The sequence below is a fragment of the Myxine glutinosa genome, chromosome 10 (assembly GCF_964187855.1).
Source record: "Myxine glutinosa chromosome 10, kmMyxGlut1.1, whole genome shotgun sequence".
NCBI lineage: Eukaryota > Metazoa > Chordata > Myxini > Myxiniformes > Myxinidae > Myxine > Myxine glutinosa.
Window position 1 is genome coordinate 127,957,099 of NC_136270.1, and position 21,323 is coordinate 127,978,421.

The 21,323-nt window shown below is 43.9% G+C and overlaps 1 protein-coding gene across 5 annotated transcripts in view; it reads right to left on the minus strand.

Moving 5' to 3' along the window:
• The window catches only part of LOC137433757 (unconventional myosin-X), a 401,142-nt gene that overhangs the window by 330,039 nt on the left and 49,780 nt on the right, over positions 1-21,323 (minus strand). For 4 of the 5 annotated variants that reach the window (XM_068126040.2, XM_068126039.2, XM_068126037.2 and 1 more), the window contains 6 exons: positions 15,821-16,147; positions 12,871-13,058; positions 12,460-12,594; positions 7,898-8,022; positions 6,943-6,956; positions 6,585-6,669 (listed from right to left, as the gene is read on the minus strand). In XM_068126040.2, coding sequence (XP_067982141.2) covers positions 6,585-6,669; positions 6,943-6,956; positions 7,898-8,022; positions 12,460-12,594; positions 12,871-13,058; positions 15,821-16,108 — 835 coding nt within the window. In that variant the 5' untranslated portion in view covers positions 16,109-16,147. Of the gene's footprint in view, positions 1-6,584; positions 6,670-6,942; positions 7,013-7,141; positions 7,242-7,897; positions 8,023-12,459; positions 12,595-12,870; positions 13,059-15,820; positions 16,148-21,323 lie in introns of those variants that run through there. The other variant, XM_068126041.2, reaches the window with a different exon arrangement.

The following is a 21,323-nucleotide window of genomic DNA, read 5'->3' on the forward strand; positions in this document are numbered from 1 at the left end:
GGTTAGTTATGCGATGCGCCAATTGATTATGAAAATATTTTGTGATAATCTTTTATTGATTTTAAATATACAATTAATCAATCAAATAGAGTACACCTCTCCCTCCCAATGCAGCCTCAATGAGCTGCACTGCGGTATTGCGTCCGTGGATGGACGATCCAACCGCGGTCCGGCTGGATCCGTGCCATGCCACGATGGCGTCAACTGGATGGATCGGTCGGACATCCGGGATGGCCAATCCATCCGGGCCTTCTCTGTGCCATTGCGTCCGTGGATGGTCGATCCATCCGCGGTCCGGCTGGATCCGTGCCATGCAACGATGGCGTCAACTGGATGGATCGGTCGGACATCCGGGATGGCCAATCCATCCGGGTCATCTGGCGTGACAATCATGGCAATCAATCATAACGATCCGGGACGACGCTGGGACAAACATGGTTTGTCCAGCCGGAACTCTCTCGGTCTGCCGATCTTCTCCGATCCGCGTGACAATCATGACAATCAATCATAACGATCCGGGACGACGCTGGGACAAACATGGTTTGTCCAGCCGGGACTCTCTCGGTCTGCCGATCTTCTCCGATCCTCCCCGCGCGGTGCAGATGGACAAGCTTGCCATATGCATCCCGGCGGTCCTGCGCGCTTCGCTGGAGAGGCGCGTTTCGACCGTTTGTGCGTCGTCGAAATCGGCCATGCCGGTCGTCCAGGCAGCCTTCAGAGGCCGCTCGTGACTCGTGCGATCGCTGCCAACGGTAGATTCGCGTGCCGCTACATGCGCTTGTACTGCGTATGTACCCTTGGGAGCCACGGGTACAGACCTACTGTAATGGTCTTCTTACTTACTGTTATGGATTACACATCTGCCACACCGACATCTGCCTGTAATGCGTTGCTTTGCGTCGTATGGCCAGTCGCTCTTCGTCATGGCACACCTTATGTAATGAGTTGCGAATCTCAAAGGTACACCTTACCCATCTAGCTACTGAGCCGTTTCTCACTGTTCACCGAGGTACCCTTATCTACTCAGACTACCCCACAGGAAGACTACTACTACCCACGGGCTCAACGTCTTCTCCCTGGGATGACCACTGCTTGCTCGGTCCGATATCTTTGACTGGGACTTCCTCCAGATGTAACACATCGCCATGTCATGTGACCAGATCCTCTGCCAGACCAGATCATCGCCATGTCATGTTCTGATTGGTATACGTTTGAGGGGACATACATACATACATACATACATACAGATGGACCAGCACTGTTCTTGACGGCATTGCCCAATGGGCTACGCCATAAACATTAAAGTACCATACATAATAATAGTTTTCTATTCGATTGCAGAGGAAGATGTATACATACAATTCATCCATCATCTCTAATTATCATGAGGGCTATATCTATAGCTGGAGATTGATTGCTAACCGGGCTAACTGGCTGAAATGCAGTAACCCTGCCATCGGGATTGATGGCCCCTTGGACGTTCGACCGGCAGTGACATCTTTCCAATGTATTTCGTTCTTTGCATTCCTATGTATTCCTCTGTATGTGTCTGCTGTTCTTCACCGCCGAGTTTGGATCTAAGCGCGGGGAGAATGTAATGAAATCGTCATCCAAATTACGACACTGATGTTATTCGCCTCATGGCCGCTACGCGACCCTTTCTCGGTTCCTATATATATATATCAGCGCGGACAGGCGATGTAGATCCGTCACCACGATGTAACCCTAGCGATGTACCTCTAGAGCTTCTCTGGGCTTCCCTTAGAAAGGTAACGTGTCTGCAATATGTATCAAAGCTTTTATAGTCATACAGCCTGTCCGCACCTGTATTCACCTGTATGTATTAGTAATACCATGTTTATTGGTTTCTCTCTAGATGATGTTGAGAACGAATTACGATTAAACCTACTTTGGGGTTGCTGTTGTATCTTGATTTTCACAACAGACTTAGTACCGACCCCTGATGCACTCCCACCTTCACCTCAAACTCACCACTGTTCCCGTCCTTCGTCCTTACAGCTGTGCGCGCTCTTTTGTACATTGCCATCACTACTCTGATCAACCATTCCTCCACTCCTAACTTCCTCAATGCCCATGTCAATACTTTGCGTGGAACCCGATCGAATGCTTTCTCCAGATCAACAAACCCAAGAAACAACTTCTTCCTCTTCTCCATGTACTTCTCCTGCAACTGCCTCACAATGAAAAGCGCGTCTGTCGTTCCTCTTCCTGGCATAAATCCAAACTGCATTTCGTCGATCTTCACTTTCTTCCTTATCCTCCTCTCCAACACCCTTTCCAATACCTTCATTCCATGCTCCAATAACTTTATCGCTCGGTACGAGCCACACTCCAGAGGGTCACCTTTCCCCTTGTATAGAGGGACGAGGGTACTCAGTTCCAAATCCACTGGAATGCGGCCTTCTTTCACCACCAGATTACAGATCTCTGTCATTCTCTTCACACCCCAACTTCCTGCTGCCTTCAACATATCTCCCACAACTCCCGTCGGCCCTCCCGCTTTTCTACCCTTCATTGCTTTTATCGCTTCCTCAACTTCCTTCTCAGTTATCTTCTCTGCCGGTCCTAAAACTGGGTTACTCTCTATGTTGCCATCCCATTCATTCTCTGTATTCAACAGCATTTCCATATATATTTTCCATCTTCCTTTAATTCCATCTGGGTCGACAACGATTTGTCCCACTTCATCCTTCAAGCAGCTCACCCCCATCACATCACACCTCTCTTTCGCTATCTGCTTTGCAATCCTGAATACTGCTTTCTGACCCTCTTCCGAATCCAAGCGTTCTCCAAACATTTTCCTACATGCCTCCTGCGCCTTTGCTACCTCTTTCTTTGCAGCCTTCCTGGCTGCCTTATAACTTTCATGCTCTGCTGTTTCTGCTCACGTACCCTTCACCTTCTGCCACTCCTTGAACTTCTTCCTCTTCTCGTCAATCCTCTTTCCAACTTCATCATCCCACCACGATGTTTCCGAGTGCCTCGGTGGTCCTTTTGTCCATCCACATACCTCACCAACGGCTCCCAACAGACAAGCTTTCATTGACATCCAACCACTTTCAAGCTCAACCACATCATCCTCGACCCTACTCAGCCTCTCTTTTAATGCCTCCATTACTGTCACCTCTTTCAACCTCCACACCTTCATTCTCGGTTGGTATTTCACCCGCCGAGCTCTCCTCGCACCTTTCACCCTTACGTCGCAGACAACCAAGTGGTGCTGTGAAACAGCCTCCTCCCCCGGGATCACCTTTGTGTCTCGGAGGTGCCCCCTATCTCGCCTACGCACCATCAGGTAGTCAACGGTTGTCGTCGACCCACCTGATGTGTATGTAACAAGCTTATTATCCTCTTTCTGGAACTGAGTATTACAAATCAACAAATCAGCTCCATCAGCAAACTCCAAAATCCTTTCACCTTCTCCATTTCTCACACCATATCCGTAACCCCCATGAACTCCGTCAAAACCATCCATACTCCTTCCCACATGTCCATTTAGGTCTCCTCCTACCACAACAACTTCCTCATCTTTCACGTTTTCCATCAGCTTCTCTATCGCACACCAGAACTTGTCCTTCTCTTCATCGCTCCGACCAACCTGCGGAGCATATCCCGAGATGATGTTCACCAAGAGCTTTCCAATCATCATTTTTACCATCATCAACCTATCACTCACTCTAGTCACACTCACCACATTGTCTACAAACTCCTCAGAAAACAGGACACCAACACCATTCACGCCCTCCAGGCAACCTTGCCACACAAACTTGTATTTCTGTCCCTGCCTACCCTTCACCATTCTCACACCACTTCCCTTCCATCTCGTCTCTTGCACACAACATATGTCCACTCTTCTTCTGACCAATACTTCCACCACTTCTCCTGATCTCCCTGTCATTGTCCCTACATTCCATGTCCCAAACCTCAGAAACCGATCTCCACTTCGGGCTGTACCCTGCCCACATGTATTTGTAATTGTCATGGTTCTCTTTTTGAGGCAATGTTTTTTTTTGGCCGGATGCCCTTCCTGACGCCAACCCTCTTAGTCGCCTCCTACGACACGCAGGGATACGGCGTACCTATTCTTATCCAGGGTACACACTGGGAAACGTTTAAAACATGGAAATCCTGGGGGGGGGGGGGGAGGGGGGGGGGATCACCGCTGCGGTTTAAACATATTTAAATAAATATTTCAACAAAACCATGAAAACAATCTGGGAAAAGTCTCTAAGTGAGAACGTGGATTTGAGAAAGCAGGAGCAGAGGTGAAAGAACAAACGAGAATATAGGGGGCGGGGCACAAGTCGAGATGAGGAGGCCGCACGAGACACCAGGCCGCACGAGGCCCGGACAAAGAAACGACTAATTACACATAAATTTGCAACAACTACAAAACCAAAACCAAATAGAAACACACAATAACACATACACAACAAAATACGCAGCGGAAATTTGACAAAGAAACGAACGGGAAAACACTCAAACTTTGATGCCGTGGAGAGATCGAAGCAAGCCCGTCGCTCGAGGGACCGGAAGCGGAAGTCCTCAATATTAGGTAATAATAGTCTGGGTCGAAATAGTCGAAATAGGTCGAAATCGAAATCAATAATAGTCAATGAAGTCCTCAAGAAGTATTAGTGTACAACGTTAAATCAATTCAACTTTGTGTGACCACCATCCTATTATTGTCCACTCAAACAGCAAATCTATCAATTATGTCCCTCCGTAGTCCGTACAGTAGCTCTATTTTGTCTTGGGGTGAAAGCAAAGTTCAACGTTAAAGACCCAAAAGACCCCGACGACCCAAATGTCCCAAAATACCCTGCAGATCCATAAGGCCCATAAGACTCATTAGACCCCAATACCCTTAAGACCACTTCAATACGTTAGACACCTTTAGATCTCTTCACCCTTTCAACCTTTTATATCCTTTAAACCTTTACACCCCATAAGTCACTTTTGACCTCGAAGACCTCAACACCCTTTAGACCCCTTACGCCCTTCAGACCGATTAGACAGCTTGGACCCTTGACCATTTAGAACTTTACACCCCTGGGACCTTTTTTTATTCCAAATACATTACAAATAAATAGTATCACTAATATTAGAAATACATTTGTACAAAATAAATGTTTATTTTATGATTGGTGTAAACCATGACAACACAGCAACTCAAATTCAGTCAGGACATTATCCTCAGTTTAAACAAGCCTGTGCCTCTGCGGCTACATGTGGTGAGACTAGCGGAGCGAGCCGCGCCATGCTAGTCCATGTATATAAAATAATTCAAAAATAATAAAAGTATGGTAAAATGACACCACTGGATTCTGGCCTGATTAACCTGATGTCGGTGGGGGACCACTACCTATTACGAGACCGAGGCCCCATGAGTGGAGCAAGGACTCTCCACCCAGCCCACTGGGGCTCATGAGTGGAGGGGCTCATGAGTGGAGCAAGGACTCTCCACCCAGCCCCGTGAGTGGAGCATGGACTCTCCACCCAGCCTCGTGAGTGGAGCAAGGACTCCCACCCAGCCACGTGAGTGGAGCAAGGACTCCCACCCAGCCCCGTGAGTGGAACAAAGACTCCCACCCAGCCTCGTGAGTGGAGCAAGGATTCTCCACCCGGCCCCATGTGTGGTGCAAGGACTCTCAACCCAGCCACTATTGTGCCCAAATTGCAGCTTCCAAGCTCAAAGCAAAGGTATTTTGAAATACCAACTTCTGTCCTGGAAGTCCTTGGTCTCCTTGTGTTTTATACCTCTCTCCCCCCCCCCCCCCTTCCCACGCCTCCTCCCCCCAGGCTCTCTCCCTCCCGCGCTTCTCCCTGCTCTCAAATGTTGTGTTTGTGTGCTTCCCCTTCTCTCCCCATCTTGTCTTCCGCTCCCTCTTTTTGTATGTTTTGTTTGTCTGGTTGATTTGTTTGTCAAGTAAATGTTAGCTCTTTCACGAGCCTCGATTCAGTATACAAAAAAAACAAGAAAAAAAAAAAAGAAGGATGGCTGAGATATCGTCCGGACAAACAAGAAAACAAGAAAACAAGAAAACAAGAAAACAATCGGAGTGAAAACTGAGTACTCCCTTTCAACACGCGTCATCGCCGGGCCCATTTTGGTGCCCGGTGATGACGTCATGCAGTGCCTGGAGATGGAATAGGAAAGGAGCGGTGCACAACAGAGAAAATTCATGGTAAAGAAAAGGAACCAAGAGCTCAAATGGTAGTTGAACGCCATCTTTCTCAAAATTAGAGGCAAACTAGTTCACCACATGGCCACGTCCCGGAGGACAAACGGCAGTGGAAAATCGACGCTGCTCTCGTGATTTGGATCCGCATGAAGCAGAGCCGTTTGTTCAATTCCTCTCTTATTTATCTCCTTGAAACATGTGCAAATTGTTATCATGGCACTCTGTTTATAAACACAAGGAAGTGCGAGGGAAAAGTTGGCAAATCCTAAAGTCAGTCCAAATTAATTCAATATCAAGAGACGCAAACATTCCGGCTTGCTTTCCCATGGTCGTGTAGCCACGTGATCATACATATCCCCAAATCAAGATGCTCTGTACCTTTCTCACTTTCTGTAGCTCCAGCGAAAATAGCGTAAAACACATGAAAGTTCCTCTCCCTGGAGTTCTGCCTCACCACACGGTTCTGAAATGAGTAGAAGGGATTCCTCTCAAGAAAAAAAGAAGAAGAAAGAAACAAAAAAGAAAGAAAAAAGCTACATTTGTCTTGCATCATACAGCGCAGGTACAAAAGTAGCCCCAGTCGAAATTACGACAAAAGAAAAGTTAAACCTGAGAAGCATGAGAAAACAAGGCCAGGGCTATACTGCTTGCAGATTTCGATGACACGACAAAGCATTCTGGGTTATTTCAGGCCTACCACAGACATATGGATTTTTTTCCCCCTCAACTTGCTTACCTTCTCCAGTAAGTCTGGAATGATTCGTCGTTAAAGAGGAAAACATCGGCAATGAATTGTGCACAAATTTCTTGAAACAACAGGAATAACAACGGAATTACAACAGAATCATCGAGGGATAATCCGTACACATTCGCAAAGTACGAAGGTACAAAGAAAACGAATTGTGGATCTTGAGGTATATGTTACCACGAAGTACCTGCAAGTGGTATTTTCTCACCCGATGGTCCACACCGATCAAGGCAATGAGTTTAGTAAAAAATAATTTGATGAAACCGTTTTTAATTGAAACCGTTTAATCCCCCCCCCCCTCCCCTTCCCATGCCTCCTGCCCCCAAGCCCTCTCCCTCCCACACTTCTCCCTGCTCTCAAATGTTGTGGTTGTGTGCTTCCCCTTCTCTCCCCATCTTGTCTTCCGCTTCCTCTTTTTGTATATTTTGTTTGTCTGGTTGATTTGTTTGTGAAATAAATGTTAGCTCTTTCACGAGCCTCGATTCAGTATACAACAACAACAACAACAAAAACGGCAGGGACAGCTAAACAAAACAGAGTTTGATTTTGATCAATTTGGAGTGCAGCACGATGAAGAAGATCGCCATTCAATGGAGACGTCACACTCACCAAGTTAAATTTGCTGGAATTCAGTCAAATGGTCATCATGTATGGTCACTTGTATTGAATGTGTGTCCTAATGCATTTAGGCACCACCTTACCAGGTACCAGGCACCAGGCTATCCACCTTACCAGGAGCACTCCATGTTTCTCTAATGATCATAAAGGATTTGTAAACGATATAAAAACGTTTGTCTGCTTGTATTTTAAATGTAGCAATTACACAGGAAAGTACCTGTACGGTTTTCTGATTTTACCTGACCAGGAGTCCTCGTATGGAATTTTAAAATTGATAATAAATCGAGTTTCACTGTGAGCACGAATCTCATGGAACAAAGGATACAGGGAATTTGGCATCCTCCCTGGATTGCTCCTTGAGGTGAGAAGTGCAGCAAGGTAAACTTGCCAAAACGACTCGAGTTTCCGTTGAACACCGTCCGTGCATTTCCAAAGGCCTCCAGTAGAGGCCTGACAAAACAGAAGCAAAAAGCCCAACTCATGTTCACATATGCGTTGCCAACTCAATCAAGATGTTGACCATTTTTCCTGTGCTTTCTCAACATCTGCTTGTCACCAATTCCTCATCATTTGTTTGTGTATTTTAGGTTTACTTCTCTATGTTTTCGCTCTGAAATCCAAGACTTTGTATGTTAAGAGAAATGGGAGAATTAAATTATCCGAGAGAAGGAGGAAGGGTCAATTGTTCACACAAGATTGAGGACTTGTTCTGTGTGCTTCATTGGCATTGTTGCAAATACACCAAGAGAGATTGCATACATACATACAGTACATATATACATACATGCATACACACATATATACATACATACATATATACACACACACATACATACATACATACATACAGTACATACAGTACATACATACAGTACATACATACAGTACATACATACAGTACATACAGTACATACACATATATTGTTGCGATTCTCTCGCCGGCCTTCTCCCCTTATCAAGGGGTGATTAATCCCCTTGTCTTTACTGGCCTGGCGCGAACCGAGACTTATTACGTCCCTTCCGGACAGCGCCAAATAGGGTTTCGGGATCAAATTCTTGCTCGTACCTAAGTACTCGCGCTGCCCTGGAAGCGAGGAAACAAGCCTCGTACAAACCACGTGAGGTTGGAATACGCCGAGCGGTTTGCGTACACGTGATCCGCGCAGTTATAATTAATGGACCCCGATTTAAGCGATCTTATTCGTACCACGCTTAGTCAATGATGAAACCACAAAGACGAACGAATCAAGAAGAAAGAACAGATTGGTTTAATTATTATTACCACACGTATTTACAGTTCAGGGCGAAGAGACACAGAGAAATCCTTATGCAGTCTTAATTATCCCAGAGACACGAGCCCGTCTCACACACTCACACAGGGTAATGCAGATGGGCAGGTGTTCCCCAGCACGTCCAAGGGTGGTCCTCGTCCAGCTCTCCATGGTCCCCGGCACGTCCGCGAAGATGGAGATCGGCGAAGGCAGGGCCACGTAGCGCATCTCTCGAGCAAAGGTGATATATCGGGGCGAACGGTAGGGAGGACTTTTACAGCAAAGGCGGGACGGCTTTTACGGCAAAGGGGCGGTTACGCAGCCTCGTTCACTCACTTGGCTAAAGTGCGCAAGTTCGTTATAACCGCGCCTGGCTGCGCCCGCGTATCTCTAGCGACCAACTCTTCTTCCTCAATGCCTTGGTGTTGGTTAGGGCGCGCGTTTCTCATGCGATAGTCAAGTTCATCAAGCGGTACAATGCGAGTTCTCTCTGCAAGTCCTCTCACGCAGCCAGTCCTCTCCCTCTCTGCAAGTCGCTCCCTCTGCAAGTCCTCATGAGGGCTTTGCGCATCGGGTTATATAGGCCCGCCCACGAACCTTCTGGAACTCACCAGACTCTTCTCACCATGCCCTCTGACGCAACCACCTCTGAGCTCTGATTGGTGGCTCATGCTTACCGTCATCGCCTCTGCCGCTCCGACCTCAACGCCGCCCCCACCTTATTAGGCCTACCTCGTGTTAACTCGACTAATGAACAACCCATGGGTAGCAAAATGGATTCCGCCTATAGAGGTAGAATGGTTTGCAGAAGTAGGACGTATTCTCCTGTCTTTACACAACGCAGAATTAACACTGGAAAGGGCCTACTCTCACACATACTAAGAAATAACTATACTACAAATGAGACTACATGTTGCTTGTGTGACTATCTATGGGGGGCAAACTTTAACCTTTATTGAGCTTACTGTACACATCTCAAAACCGTAGCAATATATATATACACACATACATACATACACACATATATACATACATACATACATACATACATACACACATATATACAGACTTGGCATTTTATATGGAATATATATATTTTTCTTGACTTGGGTTTACTTTCTTAACTCAGTATATCAATCTGGTGAGTTTCTTTTACACTTTGGTGATTTATTTGTTAAAAGAACCATGTCACTGATTGTCTGTCGCAGCAAGAAGTCAACAACAGGATTATATCACAGGTGGCGTGGCAAAATGTACGGACAGGTGCATTTGATGATTGGCTTCACAGTCGGGTATACAAGGGTTGTTGCGTTATGTATTCGTGGAAAACAACTGCTGCACATCTCCAAAAGTTATTGCCGCTTCCTCTGGAGATGGTCCTTCAACTCGACAATGCTGTTTGTCATGGAGTGGTGGCTTTACGAAATTACGGCATGAAACAGCGTGCTATTGCTCGGCAGTATGGCATCACTCAAGGTCAGGTGTCAAAGATCCTGAAACGAAATGCTCAGAGGGGTGTCCCTACTCCAATACCGAGGCCAGGACGTCCCCACAGAACCACAAGGAGGGATGATCGCCAGCTGCACCGGTTAGTCCGCAATGACCGTACCAAGTCAGCTAATCGGCTTAGGGCTGAGTGGCAGCAACTGACAAATGTGCCTGTGTCCAGAAGGCTAGTCAACCAATGACTGGTTCAAGCAGGCTATCGTGCCAGGCGTCCACTGAGAAAGCCACGCCTGACCAGACAACACAGCCAGCGCCGATTGCAGTGGGCCAGAGAGCACCGTCAATGGCAGCCAGGACACTGGAATCACGTGATCTTCAGTGACGAGTCTAGATTTCTGGTCTATCGTCAAGATGGCCACGTCCGAGTGCGCAGACAAGTGCATGAAGCCTACAACAAAGATTGTATAGTGCCAAGAGTCCAAGCTGGAGGTGGTGGGGTGACCGTTTGGGCTGCTTTTCATGCAGGTGGCAAAACTGACTTGGTTGTTCTGAATGGAAACCTGAACCAGTTCAAGTAAAGGGCCATTCTGGAAGAAACATTGCTTCCATTTGCTCGTGCAGCCTTCCGAGGAAACTTTGTCTTCCAAGATGACAATGCACGGCCTCATCGTGCTCGCATGATCCAACACTTTCTTGCTGACCATGGTGTCGAGCATATGGAGTGGCCTGCCATGTCCCCGGATATGAATCCGATAGAGAACTTGTGGGCAGAATTAACGCGTCAAATTGACCACTTGGACCAGCAGCCGACCTCTGTGCGTGAATTGCAGCAGGCTATTGTCACTGCATGGCAAGTGATTCCTGTCCAAACCTTGGCAAATCTCGTGAACAGCATGCCTCAACGTGTACGTGCTCTCCTGAATGCTCGTGGGGGTTACACGAAGTACTGAACTGTAATTTTACTGTCCGTAATCCCAGTCGTAATTTAACTTTTGTTTTTGTTTAAAAAAAAGTTGGCTAATGTGCAAAATAAAGAGATACTTCTGGAAAACGTACAGAAGTTTAACACAGTACTGTCCGTGAATTGAGTTCGATATCAGTTTACATCACTTTCAAGGATCAATTTATTTGTTTTGAAATGTCAAATGTGGTTTTTGTTTCTTTTAAAGGTCACATTAACAAAATCTAGAATAATTTCAACATAATTCCAATGAACTTTTGGTTCTAAGACATCTTGAAAAGTAAGTTCACCCCCACAAAAAAAATATTCCATATTAAATGCCAGGTCTGTACATACATACATACATACATACATACATACAGTACATACATACATACACACATATACACATACATACATACATACATACGTACATACACACATATATACATACATACATACATACATATACATATATACATACATAAACATATATACACACATATATACATGCATACATACACACATATATACAGTAAGTACACACATATGTACATACATACATACACACATACGTACATACACACATATATACAGTAAGTACACACACATATATACATACATACATACATACATACATACACACATATATACATACATATATACATACATACATACATACACACATATACACACACATACATACACACATACATACACACATATATACATATATACATACATACATACACACATATACACACACATACATACATACATACATACTTACACACATATATACATACAAATATACATACATACATACACACATATACACACACATACATACACACATACGACACACACACATACAAACATACAAACGAGAAAGACCGACATATGAAGAAAATCTTAAATTTTCATCATAACAAAGAATGAAAACATAACCTCCGTCCGTCCACCTAAGATGGCGGTGATAACAACATATCTACATATCTTCCTGAAAGTTCTCTCATTACCTGCAACCCCGAGCATTTTCACACATTATATTCATACCTTTCACGGCCTAAAAAGGAAATAGTTTCGTGTCACCTTCGCCCGATGGACTAAGGTTGGTGATTTGAACATGAATGGAAATTCACGATCAAGGTATCATTTTATGAAAGTCTGCGGTGCAGGTGCAGGTGCAGGTGTCATGCTACCTTTTCTCTCCACAAGGGCTTCACTCACCCACTCTGCACGATGGACCATGCCACCCTGCTCGCCCGCTCGTCCACCCCCCGGGTGGCCCCGTCGAGTCCGTGTCCCGCAAGGAAATGCACAATGAACTTTGCGCTCTCCGTCTTCCCAGCACCACTTTCTCCACTGTCGGAATCCCCGCACCAGAGTACACAATTAGAAGATGTTCAGCAGGGCACCTCAAACTACACTGTTACCATACATAGATGGACATTTTAACTCCTTTAGCGCCCTCGTTTGGACATTAAGTGAATCATATGATTGATAATCCTCAACCCCAAACAAATGTTTATATTTGGGGCAAATAAACACAAATGTTACATCAAAAGTTGTGTGGATAGGTCTTCATACATACTGCCCTCTTCCGCATAGCAGCAGTTATCACAAAAAATGGGATCTCACCTGATGAGGACACACTGGCTTCGATTACACTTCCGCAGGTCAAGGTGGCATTCACTGGCCACACCGTAGATGTGCGGTGGCAGGTGTCCCAAATGCCGCCCACGGTACCGAGCCATGGTTGTGGAACCGTACAAACCAGGTACAACCTTGTATGGGTTTACCGCCACCAAGATCTTGCTGATGTACGTCTGCTGGCAGTGACGAGGGTGCTTCAATATCGACAATGTCTCGGCTGGTATCGTACAATACAAGGATGTACAAGAGGAAGCAATTCAGCCCACCATAGTTGTGCCACGTCAAAAACCCAGCGCTCATCTACTGCAGGTAACATCGATTCTACAGGAAAACTCAAACCAGGAAGTTGCTCAGGGTACTAGTTCCGGGTACTACTCACAATGGCCTATGCTTTCAAAATATACTTGATGCAATAATCAATAACCACAACCGAAATGCAGACAATATGGCTGTTTTGACAGCCTCATCTGAAGGCTGATTGGCTGAGAATGGAAGGGCCCTCTGTGAGCAAAATGTCACAAAGACAGTTATTAGTTAAGCTCGGCCTAGTTGGACATGGAACCCAGACTAGACAATTAGATAACGAGCACCGAGTCGGCCACTGTCAAAAAAAACCCAAAGAAACAACATTAGAGGCCGGAATGGGTTTAAAGATGAAATTACGAGTTTACTAGCCCGATGGCTCACCACTTGACTTGAGTTCCACAATAAAACTAGAACAGCACTCGGTGGAGGGCACACCTCCACCAGGCTGAGATGCTTATGGTTTCTATCCTACTAATAGGCCGGATCCGGATTCGGACCTCAACCAAAATCTAATCGGCTTGTTCTTGTCACCAAACCAACTCGTCCACCAAGTTTTGTCATAACTCGTCCATAACTTTTAAAAAATATGTTATTTATGGCTTTTCACCCGATCTCTCAATGGTGAAGAATCACTTAGAAATTAAATAATTATCGTATCCGAATCCATATTCAGATCTTCACCAAAATCAAATCGATTCATCCTTGTCACACACCCAACGTGCCCACCAAGTTCCATCCAAATCTGTCCATAATTTTTGAGATATCCTGCTATATGTCGGTTTTAGCCCGATCACTCAATGGTGAAGAATCACTTAATAAATTATACGAGCCGGATCCGAATCCAGATATTCACCAAAATCTAAGAATTTCATCCATGTCGCCTACCTCTCAGCCAAATTTCGTCCGAATCTGTCCACAACTTTTTGAGATATCTTGGTCACAAACAGACAGACAACCAAACAAGAACACGTCATGCAGAGCATGATACTTGCAAGATACACCCTCCTGCCCCCCCCCCCCCCCAAAAGGTTTCCATTGATACAGAAAATTGTCCATTTCATCAATATTAAAATTGACGATCTTGATCAAAGCTCGGGTCAATAGGATAAAAAGTGACGATTTTTCAGATGAAAAATGATTTTAGAAGTTTGACCTTGAGTTGACTTTGACCTTTTGACCTTAAAAATAGTTGGTTTCCCAATTTAGTGACTCAATGTGCAAATGCTGTTCAATTTTCAAGTCAAACGAATAAAAAATGACGATTTTTCAGATGAAAAATAATGATTTTGGAAGTTTGACCTTACGTTGACCTTTGAACTTTTGACCTCAACAATAGTTGGTTTCCCAATTCAGTGAGGCAATATGCAAATGCTGTTCTATTTCCAAGTCAATCAGATGAAAATTCACTATTTTTCAGATGAAAATTGATGATTTTGGAAGTTTGACCTTGAGTTGACCTTTAGACATCAAAAATAGTTGGTTTCGCAATTTATTGACTCAATGTGAAAATGCTGTTCAATTTACAAGTCAATCGGATGAAAATTCACGATTTTTCAGATGAAAATTGATTTTGGAAGTTTGACCTTAAGTTGACCTTTGACCTTTTGACATCAAAAATAGTTGGTTTCCCAATTCAGTGAGGTAATATGCAAATGCTGTTCAAGTTTCAAGTCAATCAGATGAAAATTGATGGTTTTTCAGGTGAAAATTGATGATTTTGGAAGTTTAACCTTGAGTTTACCTTTGACCTTTTGACATCAAAAATAGCTCGTTTCCCAATTTAGTCACTCAATTTGCAAATGCTGTTCAAGTTTCAAGTCAATCAGATGAAAATTGATGGTTTTTCAGATGAAAATTGATGATTTTGGAAGTTTGAACTTGAGTTGACCTTTGACCTCAAAAATAGTTGTTTCCCCAATTCATTGAGGCAATATGCAAATGCTGTTCAATTCTCAAGTCAATCGGATGAAAATGGACGATTTTTCAGATGAAAATGAATGATTTTGGAAGTTTGACCTTGAGTTGACCTAGGAACTTTTGACCTGCCAAAATAGTTGGTTTGCTTATTTAGTCACTGAATATACAAATGCTGTTTAATTTTCACGTCGGTCAGATCAAAAATGGCGATTTTAGAAATTTGACTTCGAGATGACCTTTGACCTCAAAATTAATTGGCTTCTCCTTTGTGACGACCTCTACATTTGTGACGACCTCTACATTTGTGACGACCTCTACAAGTTTCATGACGATCGGTTTGGAATTGTGACCTGTAGTATGTTGTGAAAATTGATGATCGTGAAATGTCACAGATTCAGAATAACAAACGCAACCGACCAATATACTTGAAAAATCTTCGATTTTGCAAATAACAGACAGACAGACAGACAGACGTGAAAACATAACCTCCATCCACCAACAAATGGTCTTCATTTAACATTGATACAATGGAGTCATGTGGTGAGGAACACTTCGAATACATTTGGTTAAAACAAACGGCACTTTTGGTGGACGATCCCATTTTAACAATGGTATTTCAATTCTACAGAAAACAATTAAATCATGTATTTGGGTTTTTTTCAACTTAAAATCACGAGTACATATTTTTGGTCAATGAAGATAAAAGTCTTACATATATCTTGTCCTGGCGATAGCGGAAGTGCAGGTTGAACAAAATGGCCGATTCATGAAGCTCCTCCAAGTCCACCATGTCAGCGAATCCCTCAGAAATCGCTGCCAGAAGGTTCACCTGACTTTGCCGTAGTGAGGCCGAAATGGTATCTTTGAGTGTTGGAGCAGAGTCGGTAACATTGGTAATATCAGCTCCGACAGGAACTTCCTGTTTTCTACAACCAGGAAGCATGGCTTCGGCGCACTGTGCTTCTTCTTCTTCATTTGAAATAGATATCGAGCTCTCCATGTTTTCTGCCAATGATCCCGAGTTCAAATGCAACAAAACCTGAAGGACATTCAAACGAGAGTTGCACAGAATTACATCGTTGTCCGTACGCCTCAAGCGTTCCATTTCCAGACTTCCATTCTCACAAACTCTTCAACCTCTTCCTTGTGTAGGAAGGCTGTCATTGGTGTCGGAAGGTATATACTTATGGACACAACCAAAACAATGCTTCACGAGTCATGAAGAATAATTATTCAACATACATATGCCCCACACCAATGGTATTCTCAACATTCGGCCGGCACTCACTGACAAACCTCTAAGATGGCGAAAATATGAGAAAATATGAGGAAACGCACACACACAAACACAAACACACACACACGAGGAGGTCATGACGTGATGGAAGTCAACCAAGTGCGCAGTGACAACTGTATGATTGGCTGAACACGTGAAAAGTTCAACAGACTACTGAATCCAATTTGTAAGCAAACACGAAGACAACAAACCAGAGAAGGTATCCCTGACCCACTTTGCATCTTTTTTTTCCAAAACCAGGTGCATATAGAAGATGTCACACATGAAACCAAAACATCAATGACTACAACCCCGACGACTGCAAAAAATAGACAAAAGAAAACTATAAAACAGAATATCAACAGATATACACCGACAACTGGGAAAACAATAAAATAGCAACATACGTATAAATATATATATAAAAGGTTGGACAGATTGAGCATAGACAAAGAAGGCTCATTGGAATGGCTAAGAAGATGTCAGCTCAAGTGCGATGGATAAAGAATCATGACAAATTCCCAAAACCAAAAGGACACTCCACCAATGGCTGAAATGAAATGGCTGATAATGGCTGAAAATCGGACAGGTGTAAGTTCTGCAAGGTAGAAACAGAAAGCACATGCCACCTCCTATCAGAATGTACAAAACACATGTCAGAGCAGCTGTACACTCAAAGGCACAACAAGGTACAGTACCTTCAGAAAGTATTCACTCCTTCACTTTTTTCACACTTTGTTGTGTTACAGCCTGAATTTAAAATGGATTGAGATTGTTTTTGTCACTGATCTACACATAATACCCCATAGGTGTTTTTAGAAATTTTTACAAAACAATAAAAAATGACATACAGGAATATCTAATTTACATAAGTATTCAACCCCCTGAGTCAATACTTTGTATAAGCGCCTTTGGCAGCGATTACAGTTTGAGTCTTCTTTTGTATGTCTGCATCAGCTTTGCACATCTGGATTTGGGAAGTTTCTCTCATTCTTCCTTGCATATTTGCTTAAGTTCTGTCAAGTTGGATGGAGATCGTCGGTGAACAGCAATCTTCAAGTCTTTCGACAGATTCCCAATAGGATTCAAGTCTGAGTTTTGGCTGGGCCACTCACAGGCTTTCACGTTCTTGTTCTGAAACCAATTCCAGTTTTGCTTTGGCTGTATGCTTGGGGTCATTGACCTGTTGGAACTAAATCTTCAACGCACTCTAAGGTCTTTTGCACTCTGGAGCAGGTTCTCCTCAAGGATTTGCTTGTATTTGGCTCCATTATTGTTCCCTCTCTCCTCAATAGTCTCCCAGCCCCTACCTGCACAGTAACTAGCCGTTACTGTATAATTAATTATATTATTTGTGGCACATTTGGATATGTTTTAAATTTGCAAATCCCACGATTACACACTTTGGATTCAGATAAGTGTTCCCCATTGGCTAACCCAGAATGGCCAGCTTCTACAGCCAGGTTTTTCAGGGTTAACTACAGTATTACCTTGTCGAGGAACACAAATCCTCTGAGGATGGTTCGTCCCCAGGGAGGCCTGTTCAGCTTGGGGCTGCCCTACTTCACCTTTCGTTTTGTTTAATGGGATCATTTTCATAGTTTGAAATGCAGAAGAAACACATAAATGCACAATAATCAAATAAACACATAATGACCAAATAAATATACAACAAACAGTATCGTGCATTTGTCACCAAATCCACTATACTGTTTCTTACATATTGTAAATATTTTGGAACCCCCCAGGGTGTCACATAGCAAACAACAAAAAACAATAGGGTAGTTTTGTCTTTTTATTGTGTTTCGATAAACCTGGGATTCCAACCTTTAGTCTGGGGGTAAATAAGCATGGTACTTGTAGTGAGCCTTGCCCCATTGTCCTTTCTTTCTCTCTTTCGAAACTCTCAACACTTCTAAATTATTTACAAAGTCGAATCAAAACACCACTCAACATTCATGCACACCACAAGCCCCACAATCCAAAAACCTCACACAGAATAATTATAAATGGCGCCTTCCAGTGGACACATGGAGGAAGTGAGACAGCCATGGTGGCCCCAAATGAGCGCCGCCATTGATGGGGCAACACTATCGAGTTCTGCACCAGCAAATGGGCACTGGCGGACATCTTGAATCATCTCAGAACTGAAAGCTCTCCGAACATTGGGAGCATCTTGAATCTACATTTGTGGTTGTTTGACATGTCATTGCACCGCAGAGTTATCTGTAGAGCGGGTGGCTTCTGGATCGCCATTGGGGAGGTAGTTTCAAGAACTCATATTGTAATCCACCATGAGGTGGATCTGTAACATTTGTTGGCATGAAGTGGGATTTGGAACCTTCCAGATGCCATAACATTTGGTGTCTGAAACAACGTTACACCAGATGCCCATTCAGCTGTCCCTCAAAATTGTGTAACGGAGCGTAGTTAAGGTGGAACTTACATTTCATTTAACAGCAGCTATGTCTAACCAAGACGGACAGGACCAGGTGGGTGCAGAAGAATCGTCGTTCCCACTGTACTGCCTAGTGTTACGGAATCGTCACTTCCGCCTTTGTTGTTATTATATACTTGTAGGATTTTTAGTTTCAGGTAATAATGTTGTTAAGATTTTTGTGTGAAATGGAGATGACTTCAGTAAAATGTAAAAAAATTAATGTTTGTGAAGGAAAAAGGAAAACGCGGCAAAGAGACGAGAGATGGATATGGGCAGAGAGAGGAGGAGACAGCTGTGAGTCACCTCGAGACTTTTTTATTGGTTGCGAATTAGTTGAGGCTTCCCGGGGGAGGGATTGCCCATGACATCGTCCTATATTGCAATTCCAATTAAACCTGCGTCATGCTTTATCACCAAGAGTGAGTCATTGTGGGAGAGAAATCAAGCACCTCCATTACAGGCCTATACGCCATTTTGTCCTCGAAGAAAAAGAGGCTGTCTGCTTGGTGTATCTTGTTTTGTCGTTGGGATTTCCATATCGACCTCATCGTGTTGATTGCCGTTGGTTTACCTATCGGCTCAATTCCCAAGTCGACCGCTCACCTCGTAACTCCTCATCCACAGCGGCGGCAATACCTGCCTGTTGTTTTGCCGTTCTGCTTGACCTCGATCTCCAACCAGTGTGGGGATCCGTGCACGGACTTTGGGGAATGTTACATTCCACTCACGTTTGGCGTATCGTGAGTTAATTGCTTTGAGAGCATTGGGGAATGATGGTACCATCATGTGTATTGTTCATTTGATGCAAGTGATATATTCATGGTACTCTCTTTAAGAGTGTTATTATTGTGTACTTACAACAGTAACCGCCCTACGGGCGGGGCTTCAATTGGGAAGCCCAAATGAAAAGGTAAAATATCAGAAATTGAAGGCTTTTTTATTTTTCAATGATTCATATAAACATCCGTTGAATCATATCACACGCAAATCAACAAAATCTAAACAGTACATGGCTAAACAGTACATGGACGATCACGTTCCACGTACGTCTCGCTCGCTCTCATGTTGTCCCGATAATGATCCTTCCGCAGGTTCACCGACGGAAACCTTGTTACGACTTTTACTTCCTCTAGCCAGTCAAGTTCGCTCATCTTTTCGGTGCACCGGGACGAGCCGAGAACGGCCCGTGCAGGGGCTGATCCGAGGATCTCATCAAACCATCCGATCGGTAGTAGCGATGGGCGGTGTGTACAAAGGGCAGGGACTTAATCAACTCGAACTGATGACTCGTGCTTACTGGGAATTCCTCGTTCGTGGGACACTGTCTCGAGCCCCAGTCCCCATCATGGATGGGGCTCAGCGGTTTACCCGAGCCTGACGGCGAAGGGCAAGGTACACGCTGGCCCGTCCAGTGTAGCACGCGTGCAACCCCGGACATTGAAGGGCATGAAACGTTCATTAAACATTAAATGCTCATTAAACATTAAACGTTCATTAAAGGATCACGAAACGAAAAACATTACGAAATTACGTTCACACTGTCACGTCAAACACTACCGTGAACATATACATCATCACAACATCGTCACAATGAGAACATCGTCACAATGAATGTTATGCGAACGCGAATGTTATGTGGGAGACAAACCTGAGAATGCTGGAGACCAAAGCTGAAATTGGGAAAACTAAATAGCCTATTTTACTCCTGGAGATCCCAGGATTACCCACCCAAAATATCTTTGCGATCAGTTCAGCAGTTTTTACGGTACCTTCGAACAGACAGACGGACATTTGGTGAATTATAGTAAGATGTGAGAGTTCTTAATACAATTACTTGTTTTGTTCTACAATATTGCATTGGTGTGGTTTTACCATGGTTTATTAGAACACTCAAAATAACAAATCTTTCTGCCGTGTTCCCCCTCCAGACTCTGAGGTGTTCCCCCTCCAGACTCTGAGTATTACGATACTCCAAAACCAGGGTTTGGTGAGGTAATACGTAAAACTAGTTATTCTTCTGATTCCACACAAACTATCCCAGTGCCCCCAAATGAACTAACAGAAAGTAGCAGGCGAAGTTGGAGTAACAGTGATTAAACTAGAACGGCACTCAGTAGAGAGCATACCTCCGCCTGGTTGGCCATATCACGCAATGGTGAAGAATCACTTTTAAAATTCTACTAGCCGGATCCGGATCTTCACCAAAATTGAATCTATTTGTCCTTGTCAGATACACAACCTGTCCAACAAGTTTCGTCCAAATTCGTCCATAACTTTTTGAGATATCCTGCCACGAATCGTTTTTGGCACTATCTCCCAATGGTGAAGAAGCACTAAAAAAATTAAATAATTCTCATATCCGAATCCATATTCAGATCTTCATCAAAATCTAATCGAATCGTCCTTGTCAGACACCCAACCGGTCCAAGTTTCGTCCAAATCCGTCAACAACTTTTTGAGATACTCTGCTATGTATAGTTTTTGGCCCCATCTCCCAAT